Source organism: Papio anubis, chromosome 1 (genome assembly GCF_008728515.1).
Source record: "Papio anubis isolate 15944 chromosome 1, Panubis1.0, whole genome shotgun sequence".
In the NCBI taxonomy this organism is placed as follows: Eukaryota; Metazoa; Chordata; class Mammalia; order Primates; family Cercopithecidae; genus Papio; species Papio anubis.
The window spans coordinates 90676084-90699654 of NC_044976.1; the positions used below are offsets into that span (position 1 = coordinate 90676084).

Here is a 23571-nt window from a genome sequence, read left to right on the forward strand (position 1 = left end):
ACTATGAAGAATCTATTTGGGTGTAATAGCATAGAAGTTTGTCGCTGACCTGTGTCCCTGAACTATGACACACGAATGTGTGGGCTTAAAACTAGTTTTGCTTGATACATTGAGAACAACAAAGAGAACGAGTGGCGCTTCCTTCCTTGGTGCCCGGGATGGTTTGGAGAGTATCGCCTTCGTCCTCCCCCGCAGTTTTGCAATTTTGAAACCGGATCTCGCTCTCCGCGGAAGACGGCCGAGCTCTGCACCCCGGCCTGGCCCGCCGCGCCCCGCAGGCCCGGCTTTCCCCTGCGCGCTCCGGGCTGGGCGCGGCGCGTGTGCGGAGCTGCCGCGGTGACACGGAACGCCGGCCGCCCCGGGCCGGGGGAGGCGCACACCAAGCGGCGACGGCGGGCTGGCCTGGCGCGCCGCGGCACTCGCTCACCGGCTCCCGAGGAAGGGCAGCGGGCCCCGCCGCTGCCTCCCGATGGCGAGGCTGCGGGATTGCCTGCCCCGCCTGATGCTCACGCTCCGGTCCCTGCTCTTCTGGTCCCTGGTCTACTGCTACTGCGGGCTCTGCGCCTCCATCCACCTGCTCAAACTTTTGTGGAGCCTCGGCAAGGGGCCGGCGCAGACCTTCCGGCGGTCCCCCCGGGAGCACCCTCCCGCGTGCCTGAGCGACCCCTCCTTGGGCACCCACTGCTACGTGCGGATCAAGGTGAAGGGCGGCGCGGGCCTGGCAGGAGTGGGAGGGAGCGTGACCGCCGCGAGGGCGGGGGGCGCCGGGCTGCTCCTTCCAAGACGCCAGCTCAGCGTCCCCTAGTGTCCGGGCAGGAGGGGAGGAGGGGTCGGGTCCCTGCGTGTCGTGTGTGTGTGTGTGTGTGTGTGTGTGTGTGTGTGTGTGTGTGTGAGAGAGAGAGAGAGAGAGAGAGAGAGAGAGAGAGAGAGAGAAAGAGAGAGAGAGAAAGAGAGGGATGCTGCTGATAAACAGCACTCGGTCTTTGCAGGCACCTTGATTGGTTTCTGAATGTGGAACTTCTTTAATCAGGGTCCTATTATATTACGGCCCCCCCCAACCCCCGATGCCCCGCGCCACAACAACCCAGAATAAACCTGCTCTTTTTCCAACTGCAAGGGAAAGCTGTCTCCTGTCACCCTTTTGCCCTTTAGAGCTCAGATCGGCTGTAGAAAATTGTTCCTCGTGGCATCCTAATGTCTCAGGAGCCTGTTCTTGCCCAATTTTAGAGATAATAAGAGTAAACAGTCAGCCTTTGGGAGTCATGAGTTTATTATGATCACAGACGACTTAGGTTGCATGAAACAATAAGTAAATTGTGTGTGCTTGTGGGGAGGAATGCAGACTTATGAAGTCAGGGACCAAAGAAATGAATGGAATAAAAAGTAAATCCAGCCTTTCCTGCAGACTGTAATTGTTCAAGCTTCCTCACAGCCCACAGATATTCTGTTTCCTGGTGCTCCAGGTGGTGAAGGGAAATAGTTCCCGTGATACACCCTGCAGTCTGACTCACAGGCCTTTCAAACCCAGCCTCATAAGAGGGGATATTTATGTCATCAAGTCCTTATTTCCTGTTAGGAGTTAAATTAACCCGCAGCTGAAGTTCAGAAAGGCAAGAGAACTTCTTTCTTGCCTGGGGTCGACATGAGAATTAAATAGGTTAATATTTATAAAAACAAACACGAAAAACTTAAAACAATGCCTGATGCATAGTCAGTGCAATAAAGTATATGTTAATTAAATCCAATCCAGTGCCCACAACATTTAATCCTCCAAGACTCACCACCAATAAAAGAAGTTATTGAACCTCTAGGAAGCCATCGTGCAACTGAGGGTAAAGTCAGATTTTGTTATCTCTGTCCAACTTGAGGAGTAAAAGTAGTATAAGAACCATTTGGAATTCCATAAAACACCTTTCCCCTCGCCCTGGCCGCCTAAAGAGCTTCCCCAGAGACAGAGAAGGAAGGAGTGGAAAGAACATTGTCCTGGGAGTTAGGACAAGATGGAGATTCTGATCACAGCCCTGCTGTCAACCATTTTATGACCCATGTTACCATCTTTGGGCCTCATTTCTGAATTTGCAAAATGATTCTTTCACATCTGAAAACTCAGTTGCTTGAGTTGCCTGATATAAAAACCCAATGTCTGTGTTCAGCTTTTGGTTCTTTTTGTTTCCTAGCTTGCTTGCTTTCAGAGTTTTTTATTTTCCTGCTGTTCCCTCTACTTTCCTCCATTCAGCTTGCTTAGTATTTGCTTGAATTCCTGTCTCATTCCCATGTTTTTTAAATTTTCCTTGGGTTTTCTTGTCTCCCACATGCAGAGTGAAGTCTTGAGCACTCAGGGCATTCTGTTATTAGAAATGCACACTGACATGACATGAGCAGGCAGCAAGGGGAACAGAACATGCAACACTCAAAATAATAATGTGGGAAGGAGAGACCTAAAAATAAGAGAAGGAGGTGTGAATTATATAACTGCACAGCTCTTGACGGGCAAGCTGAGAAAAGTAGATGACTAGGATGTAAACATGGCAGAAATATAAATTCAGATTAGAATTATTTACATGTCCTGCAGCATTTGACGGAGATGAAATGTGACACATCAGTAACATGCAAGTTACAAACAGTAAGATGAAAGTTACAAATTGTGACATTGCTTCAGAAGCTCATAATATATAAATTGACCTTGTACTAGAACAAGAAGAGAAGACACTGTCAAGGGAGTGTTGACAAAGTGAATCTGTCAATTTACCCTATTAATAGGGCATGGGGTTTGCTTTTCTTTTTGAAAATTAATGAAAGTAAATTTATTCCTTGATGTTAAAAATAAGGCAACTGAGTGTCATGAAGATATTGTAAATACACAAATGTAAAAAAATAAGGCAAGTTATTATTTTTTAATGAAGTGGAAATGCTAAATATATTTCTTTGTCAATCAACACAAACATCACTAAAATTCCATGCCCTCTACTTTCAGGATTCAGGGTTAAGATTTCACTATGTTGCTGCTGGAGAAAGAGGCAAACCACTTATGCTGCTGCTTCATGGATTTCCAGAATTCTGGTAAACTTACCAACTAACATTTATTGTTATATTAAAACGTGGCTTATTTTCTCAGTTCATTTTGTGCTGCTGTAACAGAATATCACAGTCTGGGTAACTTATAATGAACATAAATGTATTTTCTCAGAGTTCTAGAGATTGGGAAGTTCAGGATCAAGGTGCCAACATCTGACAAGGGCCTTCTTGCTGCAACATCACATGGCAGAGGAGGAAGGGCAAAGAGGCAAAAGGGGATTGAAATTACCCTTTCATAGTGAAATTATTTCCATCCATGAGGGCAGAGCCCTCGTGACCTAACCACCTCTTAAAGGCCCCACCTCTTAATACTGTTACGATGGTAATTTTTGAGACAGGGTCTTCCTCTGTCACCCAGGCTGGGGCACAGTGGCATGATCACAGCTCACTGCAGCTTTTGACCTCCTGAGCTTAAGCAGTCTTCCCACCTGAGCCTACCAAGTAGCTGGGACTACAGGCATCTAACACCACACCTAGCTTTTTTTTTGGAGATGGGATCTTGCTATGTTGCCCAGGCTGATCTTGAAAGCCTGGGATCAAGCAATCCTCCCACCGTGGCCTCCCAAAGTGCTGGGATCACAGGTGTAAACCACCACACCAAGCCTCTTGTAATGACTTTTAACAGACCCTACTTTTTGATCATGTGCCCAGAGTTAATATTCCTAAATGTTCCTGAATCACAGCAATGGTTTTCCTCCTTAAAAGACCTACCTGCTACTATTTTAAATTTGTATATTTTTTGAGGATTAAAAGACATATCTTTTAATGTTTCAAATTTCTGAAATAGTAACAAAACAGTTTGTGGAGAGTATCTACTATAGACAAAATACAACACTGGGTAGGGAAAGGAGATTTTGAACAAACCAAAGATGTGGAGTGATTGTTATCAGGAAGATGTTGGTGAGGCTGGGGTGAGGAGAAGGCAGAGAGTAGAGCACTCATGGAAACTGAAAATGAACTATTTCCTGTGCACAGAGCAATAGGCTTACAGGAATGCAGGATAAATTACCTAAATATTTAACATTAGGAAGAAAATCTAGAGCCCAAAATATGTAATTATTAGTTACTATCTTCATTCATTTTTGTTGCTATAACAAAATACCTGACACTGGGTAATTTATAAAGAACAGAAATTTATTTCCCACCATTCTGGAGACTGGGAAGTCCAAGATCAAGGCACCAGCAGATTCAGAGTCTAGTGACATCCACCTCTGTGTGTGTCCAAGATGGTGCCTTGTTGATGTGTCCTCTGGAGGCAAATAAACTTCATCATATGAATTTTGGGAGAACATATTCAGACCATAGCAGTTACCTAAGGAGAAATGTTCTATTCTTTATTGACCCCACTGGGTAAAATTTTTTTTTTTTTTTTTTGAGACAGAGTCTTGCTCTGTGGCCCAGGCTGGAGTGCAGTGGCCGGATCTCAGCTCACTGCAAGCTCCGCCTCCTGGGTTCAGGCCATTCTCCTGCCTCAGCCTCCCAAGTAGCTGGGACTACAGGCGCCCGCCACCACGCCTGGCTAGTTTTTTGTATTTTTAGTAGAGATGGGGTTTCACCATGTTAGCCAGGATGGTCTCGATCTCCTGACCTAGTGATCCACCCATCTCGGCCTCCCAAAGTGCTGGGATTACAGGCGTGAGCCATTGCGCCCGGCCTTTTTTTTTTTTTTTTTTTTTTTTAATGAACATCTTTAAAAGAGGTAGTACATATCAGGAGGCCGAGGCGGGTGGATCACGAAGTCAGGAGATCGAAACCATCCTGGCTAACACGGTGAAACCCTGTCTCTACTAAAAATACAAAAAAAAAAAAAAATTAGCTGGACCTGGTGGCGGGCGCTTGTAGTCCCAGCTACTCGGGAGGCTGAGGCAGGAGAATGGTGTGAACACAGGAGGCGGAGCTTGCAGTGAGCCGAGATCACACTACTGCACTCCAGCCTGGGCGACAGCGAGACTCCATCTCAAAAAAAAAAAAAAAAAAAAGGTGGTACATATGGCAGTAAAAGAAAACCAGTTTTTGATAGCACAGGGCTATGAGAAATAGTTCATAAAGTAAATACGTCAAGAAATTGATGTTTTTAAAAGCCCAGTTCCCTTAGTTGACTCAAAGGTAGAATAATCTGGTATATTTTGAAAGGTCTAGGACAATATCCTGTCTGCAAATCCTCCCTTACTATCTTATAACACCTAGAATTCCACCATTACAGATTTCTTACCTCCTTTAGAGTCTTAAAGATTTTATGTCACTCAAAATCCTGATTTAAAATGCATCTAGTGCTGAAAGGATTACTACCTTAAGAAACTTTTTTTTTTTTTAGACAATCTTGCTCTGTCACCCAGGCTAGAGTGCAGTGGTGCAATCTCAGCTCATTGCAGCCTCCACCTCCTGGGTTCAAGTGATTCTCCTGCCTCAGCCCCCAAGTAGCTGGGATTACAAGTGTGCACCACACCCGGCTAATTTTTGAAGTTTCAGTAGAGACAAGGTTTTACCATGTTAAACAGGCCAGGCTGGTCTCAAACTCCTGACCTCAAGTGATCTGCCCACTTCAGCCTCTCAAAATGCTGGGATTACAAGTGTGAGCCACTGCACCCGACCCACTTTAGTTAATACTTTGTGAGTGAAAGGGACTTTATGAATAAATGTATTGAGGATGTTAGTATACTAGGAGGTATTAGGCATTGAAGAAAAGAGTGGAGGATAGCAAAGACGCCTATACCTAATAATTTTTCCAGAGTGAGAAGTCTTCCTTTCCCTGCATGAAGATCTTTTTCCCCTTCTGGATTGATGTGCCTAAATAAACATAAGTCATTTTCCTGTTATGCTTTGATCTGTTCTTTCATTCATTTGGAGACAGCTTAATGAGGTGGTAGATTAGCTGCCCAGTGCAATTCGAGCCTATGCATGTGGTCTCACCTCATGGAGTGCATGGCATAATTAGTTCACAATAAAATGTTCCTCTGAAGCATTGATCAAATCTGCTTAACATAGCATGGGCAGTACATTCTGGCTCAGCCACTAATTTGCTGCAGAACCCTAAACAATCATCTACAATAATGTTGCAGAGTTGGGTGAGGATGAAGAGAGTCAAAATGTGAAAAATCTGGCCCCAGTGAATATTCAGTAAATGTTCATTTTCTTCCTTCATTCCCATTCATTCGGTGTGGAGATCCATGTGTCAGATAATAATTTCCTAACTCTGGTGATGATAGTTAACATTTTCTGAGCATTCACTATGAGCCAGGTACTCTCTTGTTTAAGTTCTGGAATACATGTGCAGGATATGCAGGTTTGTTACGTGGTAAACGTGTATCATGGTGGTTTGCTGCATCTATCAACCCGTCACCTAGGTATTAAGTAGAGCATGCGTTAGCTATTTATCCTGATGCTTTCTCTCTCCCCACCCCCGACAGGCTCCAGTGTGTGTCATTCCCCTCCCGAGCCAGGTACTTCTATAAGTGTTAGCCCCATAGCTACCCTTCTGAAGTTGGCAGTGCCAGAAAGTCAGGTGCCCCTTGTTTTTGAAAGTCAGGGCTGACCTCTGCAGCTTGTTCTCATTCTATAGGAATTATAGTAATCTGATCTGATAACATGCATGGATTTTTACCTTTCAAACATCACACCTTATACAAACATTCAAGAGGGTGTTAAAAAATCAGCCAACAATATAAAAATACCTTAATTTAACATTTTAAATCATCATCCTAAATAAAATTCATACATCAGGGAGATGATACTTAACTTTTTAGAAACAAAACATTTGAAAGCTATTTTCTTTCTCTGCCTCACACCAACCCCAGTACTTGTCCATCCTTATTCCTCTGGAACTTCACCTCTTTACATGCGGAACAATATACACAAAGATAAAAATGAACCTACAACCACTTTCATACAGGGCAGTAGATGCTCTCTGTCATATTCTAAGAGATTTTGTGCATGTTTTTCACAGTCATGTCTCACTATTTACTCCTCATGAGAGCCCTTTTGCAAAATAGAAATGGCTGGTGATTCTTGTTCTAGAATCTTAAGGGGATGAAACAGCTTAGGAGGGGTCCAGCACTGGTCCCTGGACATCATTCCCATTTGTTCCCACAAAGTCAAATCTTGGATGTATCCAAAAGGGATCTGGTCATTGTGAGGAATGGTTTAGTTTTGGGGAAGCTCCTAGAGATATTTTCACTCTGAAAAGCCGTAGATTAAGAAATATGTGAAGATCATAGATAGGCATGAGTCCCTTCTATTCACTAAATCTGTCATTTGTTACTCCAGTAAGAACATTGCTAGAATTTAAAACAGCAACAACTAAAAACGCAGATAGCTCAGCTACTCAAAATAGATCATATTGAATTCATTGAACTTTGCTGATCATTAATCTGAAGGCTACCTGGTTGTTTAGGGAGCATCTGAAAATATTACGTGGAGATTGTTGGTAATCAGGTATCTCTGGAGTCATACGCTAAACCAAGACCCCTGTTGATGCTCACTCTGTCTTTCCTTTCAATCAATCAAATTGCCACTGTTACCCATTATGAGGTCTAGTCAATTCCATTGAGGTGCTAGTGGAAACAAACAATAGGAAAAATAAAAAGGTCTGAGAATTTAGGACAAAACTCTAGGGTTTGAGTTTTAAGACAAAACTCTTATTTATTTTTTTCATTTTAAAGGCCAAAAAAACTTCATGCGTGGCATTTCAAAGCAATTTCAATTTACATTACAAATTTAAATGTTATTCCTCTAGCAATTAAGTTTTGCCTAAATACACATGGAAGTGTATGCTTGATTGTAGGTTAAGTAGGTAATAAATATTTAATACAGTGAAAACAAACAAACAAAAAACCATGAATTGATAATGTGTGTGAAAGTGCTTTTTAAACAGAAAAGCACCATACAAAGGTAACATATTATCTGCATTTATCATCGTTGCCTGAGAATAGCTGTTGAGAAATGGTGATATTTAATGTACACAATCAGCTGTTACACAGCAACAATAAAATCCTGGGTCTTCTTAAAGTCTAAAGGAAATATTAAGCAAGATACACATCTACAGGACCTTTGACTAAATTAACCCCAAATAAGGCTGTTTGTCAAAGGATGATCTTTCTCCCACTCTCTCTCTCCACTTCAATTTGCATCTCCTTTAAAAATATTTTGAGCTGAGGCAGCAATTTCTTTGAGTCGTCTTCGTCTCCAGCTGTATGGAATGCATGCGTCATCATTCAAGTGCTGAGGCGAGTGAGGGGCCTTCATCATACAGCTGAACACAGAAGCTGACAACTATGGCATTTCTCTGTGGTAAAGAGGAGGATGAGAGTCTACATCTGAAAGTGGCTAGCCTGGTAAAACCAGGAGCCCTCCTTAGGTAAAGAGCTATCACTGGGAAAGAGATTGGTTATTTTTCCTGAGTGTCCTCTGCTATTACCTAAAACTACCAGAAAAAAGGCAATGTGGATGAAAATAGTTTTGCTTATTTATAATGTTTTCAGGGTTACTGCTTTTGTAATGTTTTTCATTCCTGTGTCAAGGAGATTGTTTTTGCTTTATTCATGTAAATGATATGTTCATCAATCTAATACTGGGGTGACTTCTTTTCCAGTTTAGGGCTAACGTGTAAATCAAATGTGTTTAATTTATGAACTTCAGGAAGATGACAGTTAAAAATTATTCCTTAGTAATTTATTAAAAACATGCAGTTGCCCTATTTCTTAGAATTGTTTAGGATATTGTTTGGCTTTCAACTCATTGTTAAAAGCAGTAGCTGGATTTATTTTTAAGGCAATTTAAATTATTTCTAACATGACATGGAGGCATCATGTTTGCATAATCTCTAATCCAATTCTAAATGTAAAATGTTGCAGGATTATATACATTAAGTCAAATTTCTACCTTGAAATCTCTAATTAAACCCTAAATGAAGACATGGACCCTTAAGGTACTGAAACTACGTGCAGTTCAACAGAAATTGAATACAAATTCCCCAGTAGGAATTTGGGACCGATAACTGTCATTGTCTCAAGGTTTGAACTGGGACAAAAGTCCTACTGCACAACTGGTACTTCTAGCACTATCATTACTCAGTGTTTTTATTTGTTTGTTGTTTCACTTATTCGACAAATCTTTATTAATCTCCTACAGGGGTTAGATATTCTCATAGACAACCCAGGAAACGATCTCGTGGAAGAGCCAGGTATCAAAAGTGATGTGTGCCTCAGCCCTGAAGAGTGCACATACAAGTGTGGAAGGGGCCCACGCACCCCAGCTGTAATGGAGAGAGCTGGGAAGTCTCCTAGAAGAGGAGATGCTCAATGTGATAAGGAGTTAACTGAGGGGTGAGAGTCAGGGATTATGGAGTAATAGGGGAATGGTGGGGAGTGATGGTATTTCAGACAAAGAAAACCACATGAACAAAGTAATAAAAGCAAAAACCAATATCTCTACTTGTTCACCTATTTCAACCTAGTGCTGCAGAGGCAGTACAACATGGACTCTGGGGCCAGACTCCCTGGGCTAGAATCCTGGCTCTGCTGTTTACTGACTCTGTGACCTTTGGTACTTCAGTTAACCTTGTTTTCCCTCCACTTCTTCATCTGTTAAGTGAAGATAATAACAATACCTACTTCATAGTATTGTTTTGAAGATCAATATTACCATACAAGAAGCACTTAGAGTTGGGCCTGACATGCAGTAAGAATGGTATAGATGTTAGCTCTTTTTGTTATAAAGCAAATGACAGAGTGTAAAGTAATCTGGCTGGAAGATTGGGCAATAGTCAAATCTTTCAGATATTTTTCTGCTAGAAAAATGAGCTGGAGCTTCATGTTATGAGTAATAGGGAGTCAAGATTTTCAGCAAGGAAATAACATGAGTTTGTGTCTTTGCTACATCACTGGTTTTATAGAAGATAGAGCAGAGGGGAATGAAAGGGACACACTTAGACCAAGCAACAGGCTGCTGCCTAAAAGGAGGCCTGAATTAAGGTAATGATAGAATGGTAGACGGGAATGTTTAAATAAATATTTATGAGGTTAAATGAACAGAACTTTATTGATTGGGTATGATGGATTATAAAGAGGGAAGAATTAGGCTTCAATTATGAAGACATAAAAAATCAATTCAAAATTTTAAGTAAGGCAAATCAGAAAAAATACAATCATATGTGTTGACAGATGAGTATCTTTAAGGAAATAAGCTACTTTATTTGTTACAATCCACAGACAAGATTAACAACATTACAGCCTAGCCAAAACAGACACGTTTATTTTATTTTATTTATTTATTTATTTATTTATTTGAGATGGAGTTTCACTCTTGTCACCCAGGCAGGAGTGCGGTGATGTGATCTCGGCTCACTGCAACCTGCACCTCCCGGATTCAAGCAATTCTCCTGCCTCAGCTCCCCCGAGTAGCTGGGATTACGTCCACCACCACGCCTGGCTAATTTTTGTATTTTTAGTAGAGATGTGGTTTCACCACGTTGGCCAGGCTGGTCTTGAATTCCTAACCTCAAGTGATCCGCCCGCTTTAGCCTCCCAAAGTGCTAGGCTCACAGGCATGAGCCACTGCACCCGGCCAGAAGACATGTTTATTTCCTTTTTCTTTTTCGTTATTCTTTTTTTGTTTTTGTTTTTTGTTAACATTTTCAAATCCATCTTAGTTGGCAATGCTTTGGCAGATTTTCATAAAATATTTCATAAAATTCATTCATAATTCCAAATATGTGTCTGACACTCTTCCTGATGATGTAAGGTGGTTCATTTGTTACAGTGTTTTTTTTTTTGTCGGGAGGGGGGGCAGGTTCTGGCTCTGTCACCCAGGCTACAGTGCAGTGGCGTGATCACAGCTCACTGCAAACTCTGCCACCTGGGCTTAAGCCATCGTCCCACCTCAGGCTCCTGAGTATCTGGGACCACAGGCACATGACACCATACTTAGCAAAAATTTTTTTTCTTTTTTTTTTTTTTGAGATGGAGTTTGCTCTTGTTGCCCAGACTGGAGTGCAATGGGACGATCTCAGCTCACCTCAACCTCCGCCTCCTGGGTTCAAGCGATTCTCCTGCCTCAGCCTCCCAAGTAGCTGGGATTACAGGCATGCACCGCCTGTTTTGTATTTTTAGTAGACGGGGTTTCTCCATATTGGTCAGGCTGGTCTCGAACTCATGACCTCAGGTGATCTGCCTGCCTTGGCCTCCCAAAGTGCTGGGACAGGCGTGAGCCACTGCACCCGGCCTAATTTTTTAATTTTGTATAGAGACAGGGTTTTGCCATGGTGCCTAGGCTCCTGAGCTTAAGTGATCTGCCTACCTCGGCCTCCCAAAGTGCTGGGATTACTGGTGTGAGCCACTGTGCCTGGCCTGTTTGTTACATTGATCTTACTGTTGTGTGTCACTTCATATCACCGCCCCCCTTTCACTGTTGGCTTATAATCTTATATTACAATCTTTACACTGGTTTATAATCTTAACATTCAGTTGTTAGCTTGCCTACTGCACTCCAAAAGTATTTTCAGACCATAATCTCCCACTTGGCTTGTGTCAGATAATTTTACACTGTATTTCCATGAACAAATGTGCACGCAGATGCGTTTTTTTAAATGCATATTTTCAGTCCCGTAACATAGTGAGTCACTTTTTAAAATCCATGTCTTTTTTTTCTGTTGGTTATCTAAAATGGTTTTGCTTATTTGAAAAAGAAAATCTCATGGATCTCTCTATTTCGATTAATTCTGCAGTTCCATGATCAAGCAAAGGGAGAATGCCTGGCTCAGCAGTGGCCTCCAGAACTTGGCTGCAGCACTGTGGCTGTTCTAATTGGTCAGTGCTGGTGCCATTTTGGTTGTTAAATGTTTTTAGTATCACTCTTGCTTATACTCATGGTTCAGGATCTTCTCCACAGAATTTTGCTTTAGCAAGCAGAGGTTTATCTTAAATGATTGTTTTATTATTAGATTATTTCTGTGATAATCTTTTTTTAAAAAGCCTTCAGACTTTTTCACCCATAAATAAGCTGTGGTTATTACTAAAACATTGACCCTATTTGACAGTGGAGTAAGGTGAGTAAAATCTACTTTTCAGATAAATATAATCAATTTATTATCTAGAAATTCGGGCTGTAAAATAACTAACTGTTCATAGTACAGATTCCCTGGTGGCTATACACACCATTTAAGAAAAGCTTAAAAAATTGACTTCTTTGGCTAGGCACAGTGGCTCACGCCTGTAATCCCAGCACTTTGGGAGGCTGAGATGAGTGAATCACCTGAGGTCAGGAGTTTGAGACCAGCCTGACCAACATGGAGAAACCCTGTCTCTACTAAGAAGAAAAAAAAATACAAAAATTAGCCAGGCGTGGTGGCACAGGTCTGTAATCCCAGCTACTTGGGAGGCTGAAGCAGGAGAATCGCTTGAACCTGGGAGGCAGAGGTTGCAGTGAGCCAAGATCACGCCATTGCACTCCAGCCTGGGCAATAAGACCGAAACTCTTGTCTCAAAACAAACAAGCAAATGAAAAATTGACTTATTGGCCAGACATGTTAGCTCACACTTGTAATCCCATCACTTTGGGAGGCCGAAGCAGGAGGATCACTTGAACCAGGAGTTTGAGCCCAGCTTGGGAACATAGCGAGACCTTGTTTCAATTTTTTAAAAATGGACTTATTAAGACTTATGTAAGTACAATGATTTTAGTATCTGATACTGTGTAGTTTCTGTAAATAGTGGCACTTTGTTACCCTCCACTGGAATTGGTAAAAAGATAAAATAATTCTAATAGAATGTCAGTGTTTCCTTCTCAAGTAGGTCTCTTTCTTGCTTACTTGCAGCTATATATCTGTTCTAAAAATAAGGAATTTCTTACAGTTTTCCACTGAGAAAATCTGAAATGTGGCCAGGTGCAGTGGCTCACACCTGTAATCTCAGCACTTTGGGAGGCTAAGGCATGAGGATCACTCTTGAGCCCAGAAGTTTGAGACCAGCCCTGGCAACATAGGGAGACCCCGTGTCTACAAAAAAATTTTAAAATTAGCTGGGTGTGATGATGTGCACCTGTAGTCTCAGCTTTTTAGGAAACTGAGGCAGGAGGATCACTTGAGCCAGGGACGTTGAGGCGGCAGTGAGCTGTAATTGCACCACTGCACTCCAGCCTGGGTGACAGAGCAAAACTCATCTCAAAAAAAATAAAAAATAAAAGGAAAAGAAAATCTGTAATGTTACTCTTTGTTCTAGTAAATATGGTATTTTAAACGCTTCCTTTTTTCCTGCAGGTATTCTTGGCGTTACCAACTGAGAGAATTTAAAAGTGAATATCGAGTTGTAGCACTGGATTTGAGAGGTTATGGAGAAACAGATGCTCCCATTCATCGACAGAATTATAAATTGGACTGTCTAATTACAGACATAAAGGATATTTTAGATTCTTTAGGTAGGTTAGTTTGAAACAAAACAACTCTTTTTAAGGGACAAACATTCAACAAATTGTGAATCGATGACATCTTTTCTTGGGAGGATGCATATTCCATCTCCCCAAATTATCTGGATCCTGTCACCATGGTTTCAGGTAGTCAGCCCAAAATATCTATACAGGAAATTTAAAATGATGCATCTAGAGCAACTATTCCATCTACCAGCCAAGAATGACTTTTCAGATTTGTTTTTAAACATAGACCTAACGGCCCGGGTGCTGTGGCTCGCGCCTGTAATCCCAGCACTTTGAGAGGCTGAGGCAGGCAGATCACCTGAGGTCAGGAGTTTGAGACCAGCCTGGCCAACATGGTGAAACCTTGTCTCTACTAAAAATACAAAAATTATCCAGGCATGAACCCAGGAGGTGGAGGTTGCAGTGAGCCAAGATTGTGCCATTGCACTCCATCCTGGGCAACAAGAGCGAGACTCTGTCTCAAAAAAAAAAAAAAAAAAAAAAAAATAGACCTAATGTATGCTGTTTATTATTTTCAGAAATAATTATTGAAAATTTTATTTTTGTACTTAGAAAATTTATTTCTTTAGAACACACACCTAAATACTCATTTTAAAATGTTATAAAATACAGATGCACTTGCATTATTTCTGTTGTTATTCATCAGTTAGAACCACATAATATTGTGAAACAAACCACCCCAGATCGGTGGCATAGGGTCATAACCATTTTTTCCTGTGCTCATGGATCTGCAGGTTAACCATAGGCTGGACTCCTCTGGTCTTTACCTCAGGCTGCAGGTCCAGCTGGGACTGGCTTCTCTCTGTGAGTTGGGCTGGAGCCCAAGCTAAAAGGGAGTGGCTGCCTGAGGGAAGCTTTTCTCCTGGCAATGGTAGTGGGTGAGCTCAGCTGCACAAGCTCAAGTTTCTACAGGCAGCCCATTAGTCAAAGCAAGTCATATGGTGGAGCCCAAAGTCAAGTTATACAGCCACCATGAGACCAAAGCAAATCACATGGCCAAGTTTAAAATCAAAGGGCAGCAGGTAGACTACTATGACAGTAGGGAGAAGGGAAAAGTAAGTATTTTTTAACAATAATCCAATCTATTAATAGTATATCCCTTTTGACTGAAACCAAGCTGCTACCATCAGTATGTTAAGGGAAGCAGTATAGTGAGAAACACCATGAAATGAAAGGCACTTTCTACAGTAATCTAATGAGAGCATAGATCAGGCCAATATTTTTAGGGGAGAAAAAATGGTTGGGGTCTGGGGGTGTCACGTACAATGTTGTCATTTAGTCTGATTACAGTAAAAGAGACTCCGACACTGATTTTGAACAATTATGTTTCAGATTTTGTGATAATTCAGTCAGACCTGGCCTAAATTTGTCATCATGAAATTTTTAGGCAAATAATTAATATAAACAAGATTTATGTGTGTGTGTCTATGCCTATGTGTGTGTATTAGTATAGTGGTGAGGAGTGATGGTGAGAAGTACTTCCTTGAAAGAATTAAGCAATTTTAAGTACTCCAGGAATAAATTACAAATGAATTTTATCCATCCATACAATGGAAATCCTGTAGGAATCTCTATTAATCAACATTTTAACCTACTTTAAATTACTGAGTGATTACATGAAATGAAACTGGGGCAAAATTGGTGCTATAATTAAGACTTTCCATTACTTCAATTTGACTTCACAGTTCCAAATTAGTGACAAACTTTCTGTGTTGAGCTGTACATAGGATTTATGAAGTTACAGAAGAAATAGATGCTTCCTGGAAATAAAGATTTATGAGTTGGACATAGATGAGACATTTATAATTTTACTATAACTAGAAATTTCTGAACATTCAAAAAAAGAAAATAATCTTGCTTTTGACTTCATTATGTGCAGTCTTTACCATGGTTTCCAAACTCAGGTCCATGGGACCGGAGCTGAGCAACATTAGCTATTTCAGATGTTTTTTTGTTTGTTTTGTACCCCCGCTTCCCCGCCGCTTTTTTTTTTTTTTCTGTTTTAGAAACAGAGTCTCAGTCTGGCTCTGTCACCCAGGCTGGAGTGCAGTGGCATGATCATGGCTCACTGCAGCCTTGAAGTCCTGGGCTCAAGGGATCCTCCCACCCCAGGCTCTACAGTTGCTGGTACTACAGGTGGACACCACCACACCTGGCTAATTTCTTTATTTTTTTGTAGAGATGGCTGGTTTGGTGGGGGGTGGTCTTGCTATGTTTCCCAGGCTGGTCTCGAACTCCTGGCCTCTAGAAATCCTCCTGCTTTGGCCTCTCAAGTGTTGGGATTATAGGTATGAGCCATCACACCGGCCTATTTCAGAATTTTTTTTAAAAATATGGATTCCTGGCATAGATTCTCAATCTATAGGTTTAGAGTGGAGCTATGTAGGTGATGTACAGACAAGTTTTGGAACCACTGAACTCAATATCTGCACAAAGTGCATAATTAGGATAAGATAATGAAAAGAGGTGCTTCAGAAGTATAACTATTTTATGTGAGGTAACGGTGCACTCACCTGTTTCTTTTTAATGATGTCAACATTTATTTCTTGATTACAGGGTATAGCAAATGTGTTCTTATTGGTCATGACTGGGGAGGCATGATTGCTTGGCTAATTGCCATCTGTTATCCTGAAATGGTGATGAAGCTTATTGTTATTAACTTCCCTCATCCAAATGTATTTACAGGTGAGTTCAAGTTTTATCAAAACAGTTCTGCTAATGTGACAATTCACTCCTGCCACTGACATTTTGGATTAGAAACAGCAAAATTTGGTTACTATAATATTTTAAAACTAAGTGACTAAACCATGATAGCACATGATAGTGTCAGATACCTTGGTTTTCAATCTTCTAGGGGAATCTAAGAAAATTTAGCTTTATACTTGCTTACATAATTTTATTCCTTCAAAAAAAGATTTTACTGTTAACTTGGGGAGGGATAAAGGGAAACATACAGTGACATTGCTTTGACAGTAATGAATCCTGACAGCCTAGAAATAAAATCTCCTCTTGCTTGACTGCTTTGGCTGTCAGGAATAGCAGTATTCTTTAAAGCAGTTCTCACATTTTTGGTCTTGGGCTTCCTTATGCTCTTAAAATTATTAAAGACCCCATTGAGCTTTTACTTATATGGTTTATAAATATTCACTGTATTGGAAATTAAAATAGAAATTTAAAAATATTTATATGTTAATTCCTCAAAAGAAATAAACCATTACATGTTAACATAAATAACATATTTTAAATGAAAGCTAACTACATCTTCCAAAACAAAATTTTAGTGAAAAGAGTGTCATTGTTTTACATTTTTGCAAATCTCTTCAATATGTTGCAATATGTTGTTTGAATTGAAGTATATGAAGAAATTTGGCCTCACACAGATCTGTAATTGGAAAAGGGAGGAGTATTTTAATAGCTTTTTCAGATAACTGTGGATTTTCTTTCTTAATACTATACCAAACTTAAAAATTAATGGTTTTGTTTTCGTTTTTGGTTTTGTTTTTTGAGATGGAGTCTCGCTCTGTTGCCCAGGCTGGAGTGCAGTGGCGCCATCTCGGCTCACTGCAACCTCTGCCTCCTGGGTTCAAGAGATTCTCCTGCCTCAGCCTCCCGAGTAGCTGGGACTACAGACACCCACCACCACGCTTGGCTAATTTTTGTATTTTTAGTAGAGACAGGGTTTCGCCATGTTGGCCAGGCTGGTCTCAAATGCTTGACCTTGTGATCTGCCCGCCTCAGCCTCCTAAAGTGCTGGGATTACAGGCGTGAGCCACTGCACCTGGCCCATAGTTTCTTAAAGGTAACAATGTGGAATGTGATGGCATGTAAATGTTTTTTTAATAGTGTGAGCTATTAAAACCCACAGGTCTCCCTAGTACTTTTATTGGATCTTTTATCCATGCCTGGTTTTTTATCATCATGCATTAGAAGATGTTGGTTCGCTGATTTATGCAGATCTTCCATAAGTTGACACATTTCATCAAACAGTATCAAAAAATCACATTCTTTGACATCACCCTAATCTCATCAGAAAAGCTTTTAAAGTATTGCAAAGCTGTGAAGCTCACAGTAGCAGATATAAGTTTTCCAGAGTTCTAAGGTTCATTTGAAAGTCTGATTTTTATCAATGGCAACTACTACTGATGATTCTTTTCCTTGACGTGGCAGGCTCACTTTGTTAATTTTCAAGAGATTATCTGCCAAATACCCATGTCTGACTGATGATAGGTTGTTAGTCATTCTCTCAAGTAAAACAATGTTACATTTAAAAATGCAGCTAAAAATTAGCTGGGTGTGGTGTGTGCACCTGTAGTCCCAGCTACCTGGGGGGCTGAGGCAAGAAGATCACTTAAGCTCAGGAGGTTGAGGCTGCAGTGAGCTGAGACTGTGCCACTGCACTCCAGCCTGGGAGGCAAAGTGAGACCCTGTCTCAAAAAAAAAAAAAAAAAAAAAAAAAAAAAAAAAGAAAAAAGAAAAGAAAAAACAGCTAATTCAACCCGTCAACTCAAACAATTGTAGAAGTGCTTTTCCTTGGAACAATCATTGTATTTGTGTTGTCTTGAGACAACAGAACTGCTTTATGTGTACTTTCTATTTAATTACATAGAATAATTAAAAAGATGTACCCAAAGGTCAAGTTTAATTAATTTTTTTTGCTGTTTCATCAAGGACACTGTTAAGTGAAACTAGCACTTAATTAAATTTAATTAATTAGTTAGTTTACCACCAGTGTGTGGTGGTGAAGAAGTGTATTCCTAGGAAAAGTGGTAGGTCACTGATAATGACCTTGGAGGAAAAGCAGTGTCGTTTGGGCTTCCTGTTCCCTTTTGAGTCAAGATTTCATAAAGTGAAACTTTCTTTTTATTTAAAGTGTATAAGGTCAGGCGCAGTGGCTCATGCCTGTAATCCCAGCAGTTTGGGAGGCCAAGGTGGGCAGATCACCTGAGGTCAGGAGTTCGAAACTGGCCTGGCCAACATGGCGAAACTCTGCCTCTACCAAAAAGACAAAAAATTAGGTAGGTGCGGTGGTGGGCACCTGTAATCCTAGCTACTCGGGAAGCTGAGGCAGGGGAATTGCTTGAACCCAGGAGGCAGAGGTTGTAGTGAGCCGAGATTGTGCCATTGCACTCCAACCTGGGTGACAGAGTGAGACTCTGTCTCAAAAAAATAAAAAATAAAAAATAAATAAAGTGATATACATTTTGGAAATACTGAAATACTCATAATAAGATATAAGAGCATAGAAATTGTTCCAAAGAAGCCTTATGGATTCTTTTATGGGATCATCTTAAAGTGAAATTATCCTAAAAAGAAGTTCTTCTAACAGTAAGTAATTTATACCCCTTGGATAAGGTCTAACATGGCATTTTAATTTCAGAATATATTTTACGACACCCTGCTCAGCTGTTGAAATCCAGTTATTACTACTTCTTCCAAATACCATGGTTCCCAGAATTTATGTTCTCAATAAATGATTTCAAGGTAAGCCAAACAAATCAAACAAATAATGTATTATTCTTATTAATGAAAAATGTTTTAAAGTCCACCTTTAAGAAGAATAATGAAAAATGAAAGCAAATTATTATAACTTAACAAATGGTTTTAAGAACTTACATATAGTCTTGCTTATTTTCATAGTCTCTGTTTATGTATTTAAATACCTGGCTGTTCTTCAATTTTTTTGTGAGACTGTGCCCCTACGGGCATACTCCTTTTTAGAGAACATCTCATGGGGAGATGAGGGAATACAAATGTCAGGTTTAATAGCAGCAAAGTAGAAGACTTTGGGATTAAAAAAAAAAGCCCTAAACAAAGTAAACATGCAGATATTAGTGTCGCACGTACACTGACACCAGTAGTCATACGCAAATATCTTGGAAATTTATTAAATTATTCTTTGTTATTTTTATTTTTTTGTTTTGCTTTGTTTTTGAGACAGGAACTTGCTTTGTCACCCAGGCTGGAGTGCAGTAGTGCAATTACAGCTCACTGCAGCCTCAACCTCCCAGGCCCAAGCAATCCTCCCACCTCAGCCTCCCAAGTAGCTGGGACTGCAGGCATGCACCACCATGCCCGGCTAATTTTTGTATTTTTTGTAGAGACTGGGTTTTACCATGTTGCCCAGGCTGGTCTGAAACTCCTGGCCTCAAGCGATCCTCCCACCTCAGCTTCCCGAAGTGCTGGGATTGCAGGCGTGAGCCACCACTCCCAGCCTAAATGCTTCTTATATGTCTCACATGGTATTAGATATTGGTGAGGATTTTTAAAAGGCACAATATAATTTTACCTGTAAATAATTCCGTGTATAACTGTGATGGGATAAGAACTTAAAAAAAAAAAAAAAAAACAGAAAAATCCAATGCCACTATCAAACCTAACAGAATAAATGACAACTCCTTAATATCATTTAATACCCATTCAAATTTCATTAACTGTCATAAATGTCTTGATGTATTTCCTTTGTTTGAATCAGGAACCAAAGTCTATACCTTGTATTTAGTTGTTACAGCTTTTAAAATGTATAATAGTGCCTTCTTTCTTTTTTTTCTTATTTTTTTTTAATCTCACTTATTTATTGAAGAAATTTGCCTGAGGAAAGATCCATATTTTGGATTTAGCTGATTGCTTCATCATGGTGGTATTTAACTTGTTCCTCTAACCCTTGTTTTTCCTACTTCATAGGTACTGGTGATCTAGAGGCTTGATTAAATTTTAATTTGAAAAGGATACTTAATAGGTGGTGCTATGTATTTCTTTTTTGTTGTTGTTGTTGTTGTTGTTGTTGTTTTGAGACGGAGTCTCGCTCTGTCGCCCAGGCTGCAGTGCAGTGACCGGATCTCAGCTCACTGAAAGCTCCGCCTCCCGGGTTTACGCCATTCTCCTGCCTCAGCCTCCCGAGTAGCTGGGACTACAGGCGCCCGCCACCTCGCCCGGCTAGTTTTTCGTATTTTCAGTAGAGACGGGGTTTCACCGTGTTAGCCAGGATGGTCTCGATTTCCTGACCTCGTGATCCGCCCGTCTCGGCCTCCCAAAGTGCTGGGATTACAGGCTTGAGCCACCGCGCCCGGCCTGTGCTATGTATTTCTTAACACATCCCATCAAGGAAGCGCATGACACCTACTTGGTCCAGTTTTACTAATGCTAACAGTGATCAGTGGGCTCATGAGTTGTCAGCCTATCCAAAATTTCTTCACATCCTTCCACTAAATTAATTTTAGCATACATTAGTGATCATAGCCTAGGCCCATTATTTCATTAGGGTATGAAAAATGGTGATTTTCTAATTTGATAATTCTTTCTGTTTTAATTGAAATTCTGCTATAAAGAATTTTTCCACATCTATTTATTCTGAAATATAGTTCACACAAGAATGGCAGGATATATTCTCATTCTTTTTCTTTTCACAAACAATTTTTAGAGTAATGAATATATATTTGATATATACCAATCATTTATAGTCATTATTCTCTTGGATACCCAAATTATCCCACAATAGGCATCAAATGAGGCATTCCTTCAGGTTGGCTCTTGTGGCTTTCTGATATAATCCCTGTAGTCAGTGATAGCTTGCCTCCTCAATGTCCTGGGCTTATGTTTTCTTTCCTGCCCAGATGGGGAATTAGTCATTTATCCAAGGAACTCTTGAACTGGGTCTTGTAGAATATGAATAGGCACCAAGAAGACAGGATGCTTTTTATAAAAATGAAGTGTGCAGGGGAGATTAGAAGGGAAGAATATAGAAAAAATAAAGCCAGGAAAGCAGAAATGCATAGAATATGTATGTATAAACAATGAGATCTCAAATTTGGCTAGAGCAGAAATTAGGAGTTGTCACTGCACAATGACCACCATCCCCTTTCCAAAGCCAAAGACTTAGCTTATTAATAGATAACTAAAAAGTTTTAATTATTCTTTTCTCACTTAAATTAGGTTTTGAAACATCTGTTTACCAGTCATAGCACTGGCATTGGAAGAAAAGGATGTCAATTAACAACAGAGGATCTTGAAGCTTATATTTATGTCTTTTCTCAGCCTGGAGCATTAAGTGGCCCAATTAACCATTACCGAAATATCTTCAGGTTAGTATAATTTCTTTTTAGTTAAATAAAAATATTTCAGTCTGACCCTAAAGGGACAATATTTTATTTTTAAGGTTAAGTTAACCACTTATCCAAAGACTCAAATAAGGTATTTTAATTTTTTAGTAAGTTGCATAATCTTTTTATGGACAATTTCAAACATAAAGAAAAGTAGACAGAATAATATCACAAATCCTCCATGCAGCTGTCACTTGTTTTATCCATAACTCTATCCACTTATTCTCTCCTTTTACATTATTTGGAATAGATGTATATTTTTAGTTATTTTTAAATAATGATTATTCAAGAAATATTTATTAATCACTATGTTCTGGGCTGTGTTAGTACTCAGAACATAGTAATGAGCAAAACCAGATAAGGTCTCTGATCTCACAAAACTTGTAGCCTAATAGAGAAAACAGACATTAAGCAAATAACCACAGTAATGAGTGAACAGTTATAAATGAACAGAAAGGCTTTGAAAGAAAGAGATGAGAACTGAGGAAATGATGTTAGACCAAAGAAGTGAAGGATGACTTAAGTATTGACTAGACAAGATTGGGGACAGGGGGACTGGCATTCCAGAAAAAGGAAACAGCAGGTACCAAAGCCCTGTGGGAAGATGCAAGAGGGTTGTAGCTTCAAGCAACAGAATTATGGCTTCTTGGCTGGAGCACAGAAAGTAAGGGTGAGAAGAGCATTATGAGGCTGGGTCCAAGAGGTGGGTAGCAGCTGGCCAGGCACAGCCAAATAGACCATATGAAGGATGTAAAGACCACGAATGTGAAGCCAGTGAATGAGAATCTCAAGCAGAAAAGAAAAACAACCCACATGTATATTTGAATAAGTTCAGTGTGGCCATAGTGCAGAGAATGTACTGGAGAATTTTCAGAGTAAATGTGGGAAAACTGCAGCAGTCCAGGCTAGAGATGATGGTAACTTGAACAACTAGTCTGAAAACAGTGGAGATGGAGAGAGTGGGCAGATTTAAAAGATACTTAAGCGGTAAAATTGACAGGGGTTGGCAATGGGTTGGAGGGAGAATGAGAAGAGGGATGTCAAATATGGATCCTGGATTTCTGGCATGTACAACAGTATGGATAAGCATGCCATTTACTGAGACAGGAAACACTAGAACGGGACTAGTTTTTATGGGAAAGTCATGAATTTTATTGATCTTAGGCTAGTTGACTTTTAGGTGATACTTTAGATATTCAAATACACAGTTGGATAGTAGGGTCTGGAACTCAGAGGAGAGAATCTAGGATGAAGATATATAAGATCTGGGAGTCACTGACGTAGAGACAAGCTTTGGTTTTAGAACATATTGTCCGGGGAGAAAGTATAGCGTGAAAGGTAAGACATGAATATTTGTCAGTTTGGGTCTGTACTTAGGGAAAAAAATGAGATTTCATTTCTCTTAAGAATTAGGAGCCACAGCTGGCCTTGAATTTGAGGTTTATGGATTTGAATTTGTGCTACCTCCATGATTCTGGAATTCTCAGGGCAGAAATTATGTGTTAACATGCCTTAGGCTGTTAACATTCCCTAGGAAGCCTGGCAGAAACAAAGACAAAACTTCTCTAGGATACATCTCAATTCAGGCCTCACAATATTCCCACAGATGAAGTCCCCTAAAGGTGAGTTCATAATCCAAATTTAAAAATATCAACCTGGGCCACGCCTATAATCCCAGCACTTTGGGAGGCTGAGGTGGGTGGAGTTCGAGACCAGCTTGGCCAACATGGCAGAACCCTGTCTCTATTAAATTAGCCGGGTGTGATGGCTCATGCCTGTAATCCTAGCTACTCGGAAGCTGAGGTAGAATCGCTTGAACCTAGGAGGCGGAGGTTGCAGTGAACTGAGATCACGCCACTGCACTCTAGCCTGGGTGACAGAGAGAGACTCCATCTCAAAAAAAAAAAAAATTAACCTACCATGAATGGTAGTCAGAATACAATTGCAGCCGAACTCCTACAACTTTCAAATAATAGAA

The 23571-nt window shown here is 40.4% G+C and overlaps 1 protein-coding gene across 1 annotated transcript in view; it reads left to right on the forward strand.

Moving 5' to 3' along the window:
- Positions 1–361: 361 nt before the first annotated feature.
- EPHX4 (epoxide hydrolase 4) overlaps positions 362–23571 on the forward strand; it is a 36174-nt gene continuing 12964 nt past the window's right edge. Inside the window, exons 1-6 of the mRNA XM_003892191.4 lie at positions 362–700; positions 2975–3060; positions 13325–13482; positions 16054–16182; positions 18875–18978; positions 21427–21575. Of these exons, the coding sequence (XP_003892240.1) occupies positions 470–700; positions 2975–3060; positions 13325–13482; positions 16054–16182; positions 18875–18978; positions 21427–21575 (857 nt within the window). The 5' untranslated portion in view covers positions 362–469. The remainder of the gene's footprint in view (positions 701–2974; positions 3061–13324; positions 13483–16053; positions 16183–18874; positions 18979–21426; positions 21576–23571) is intronic.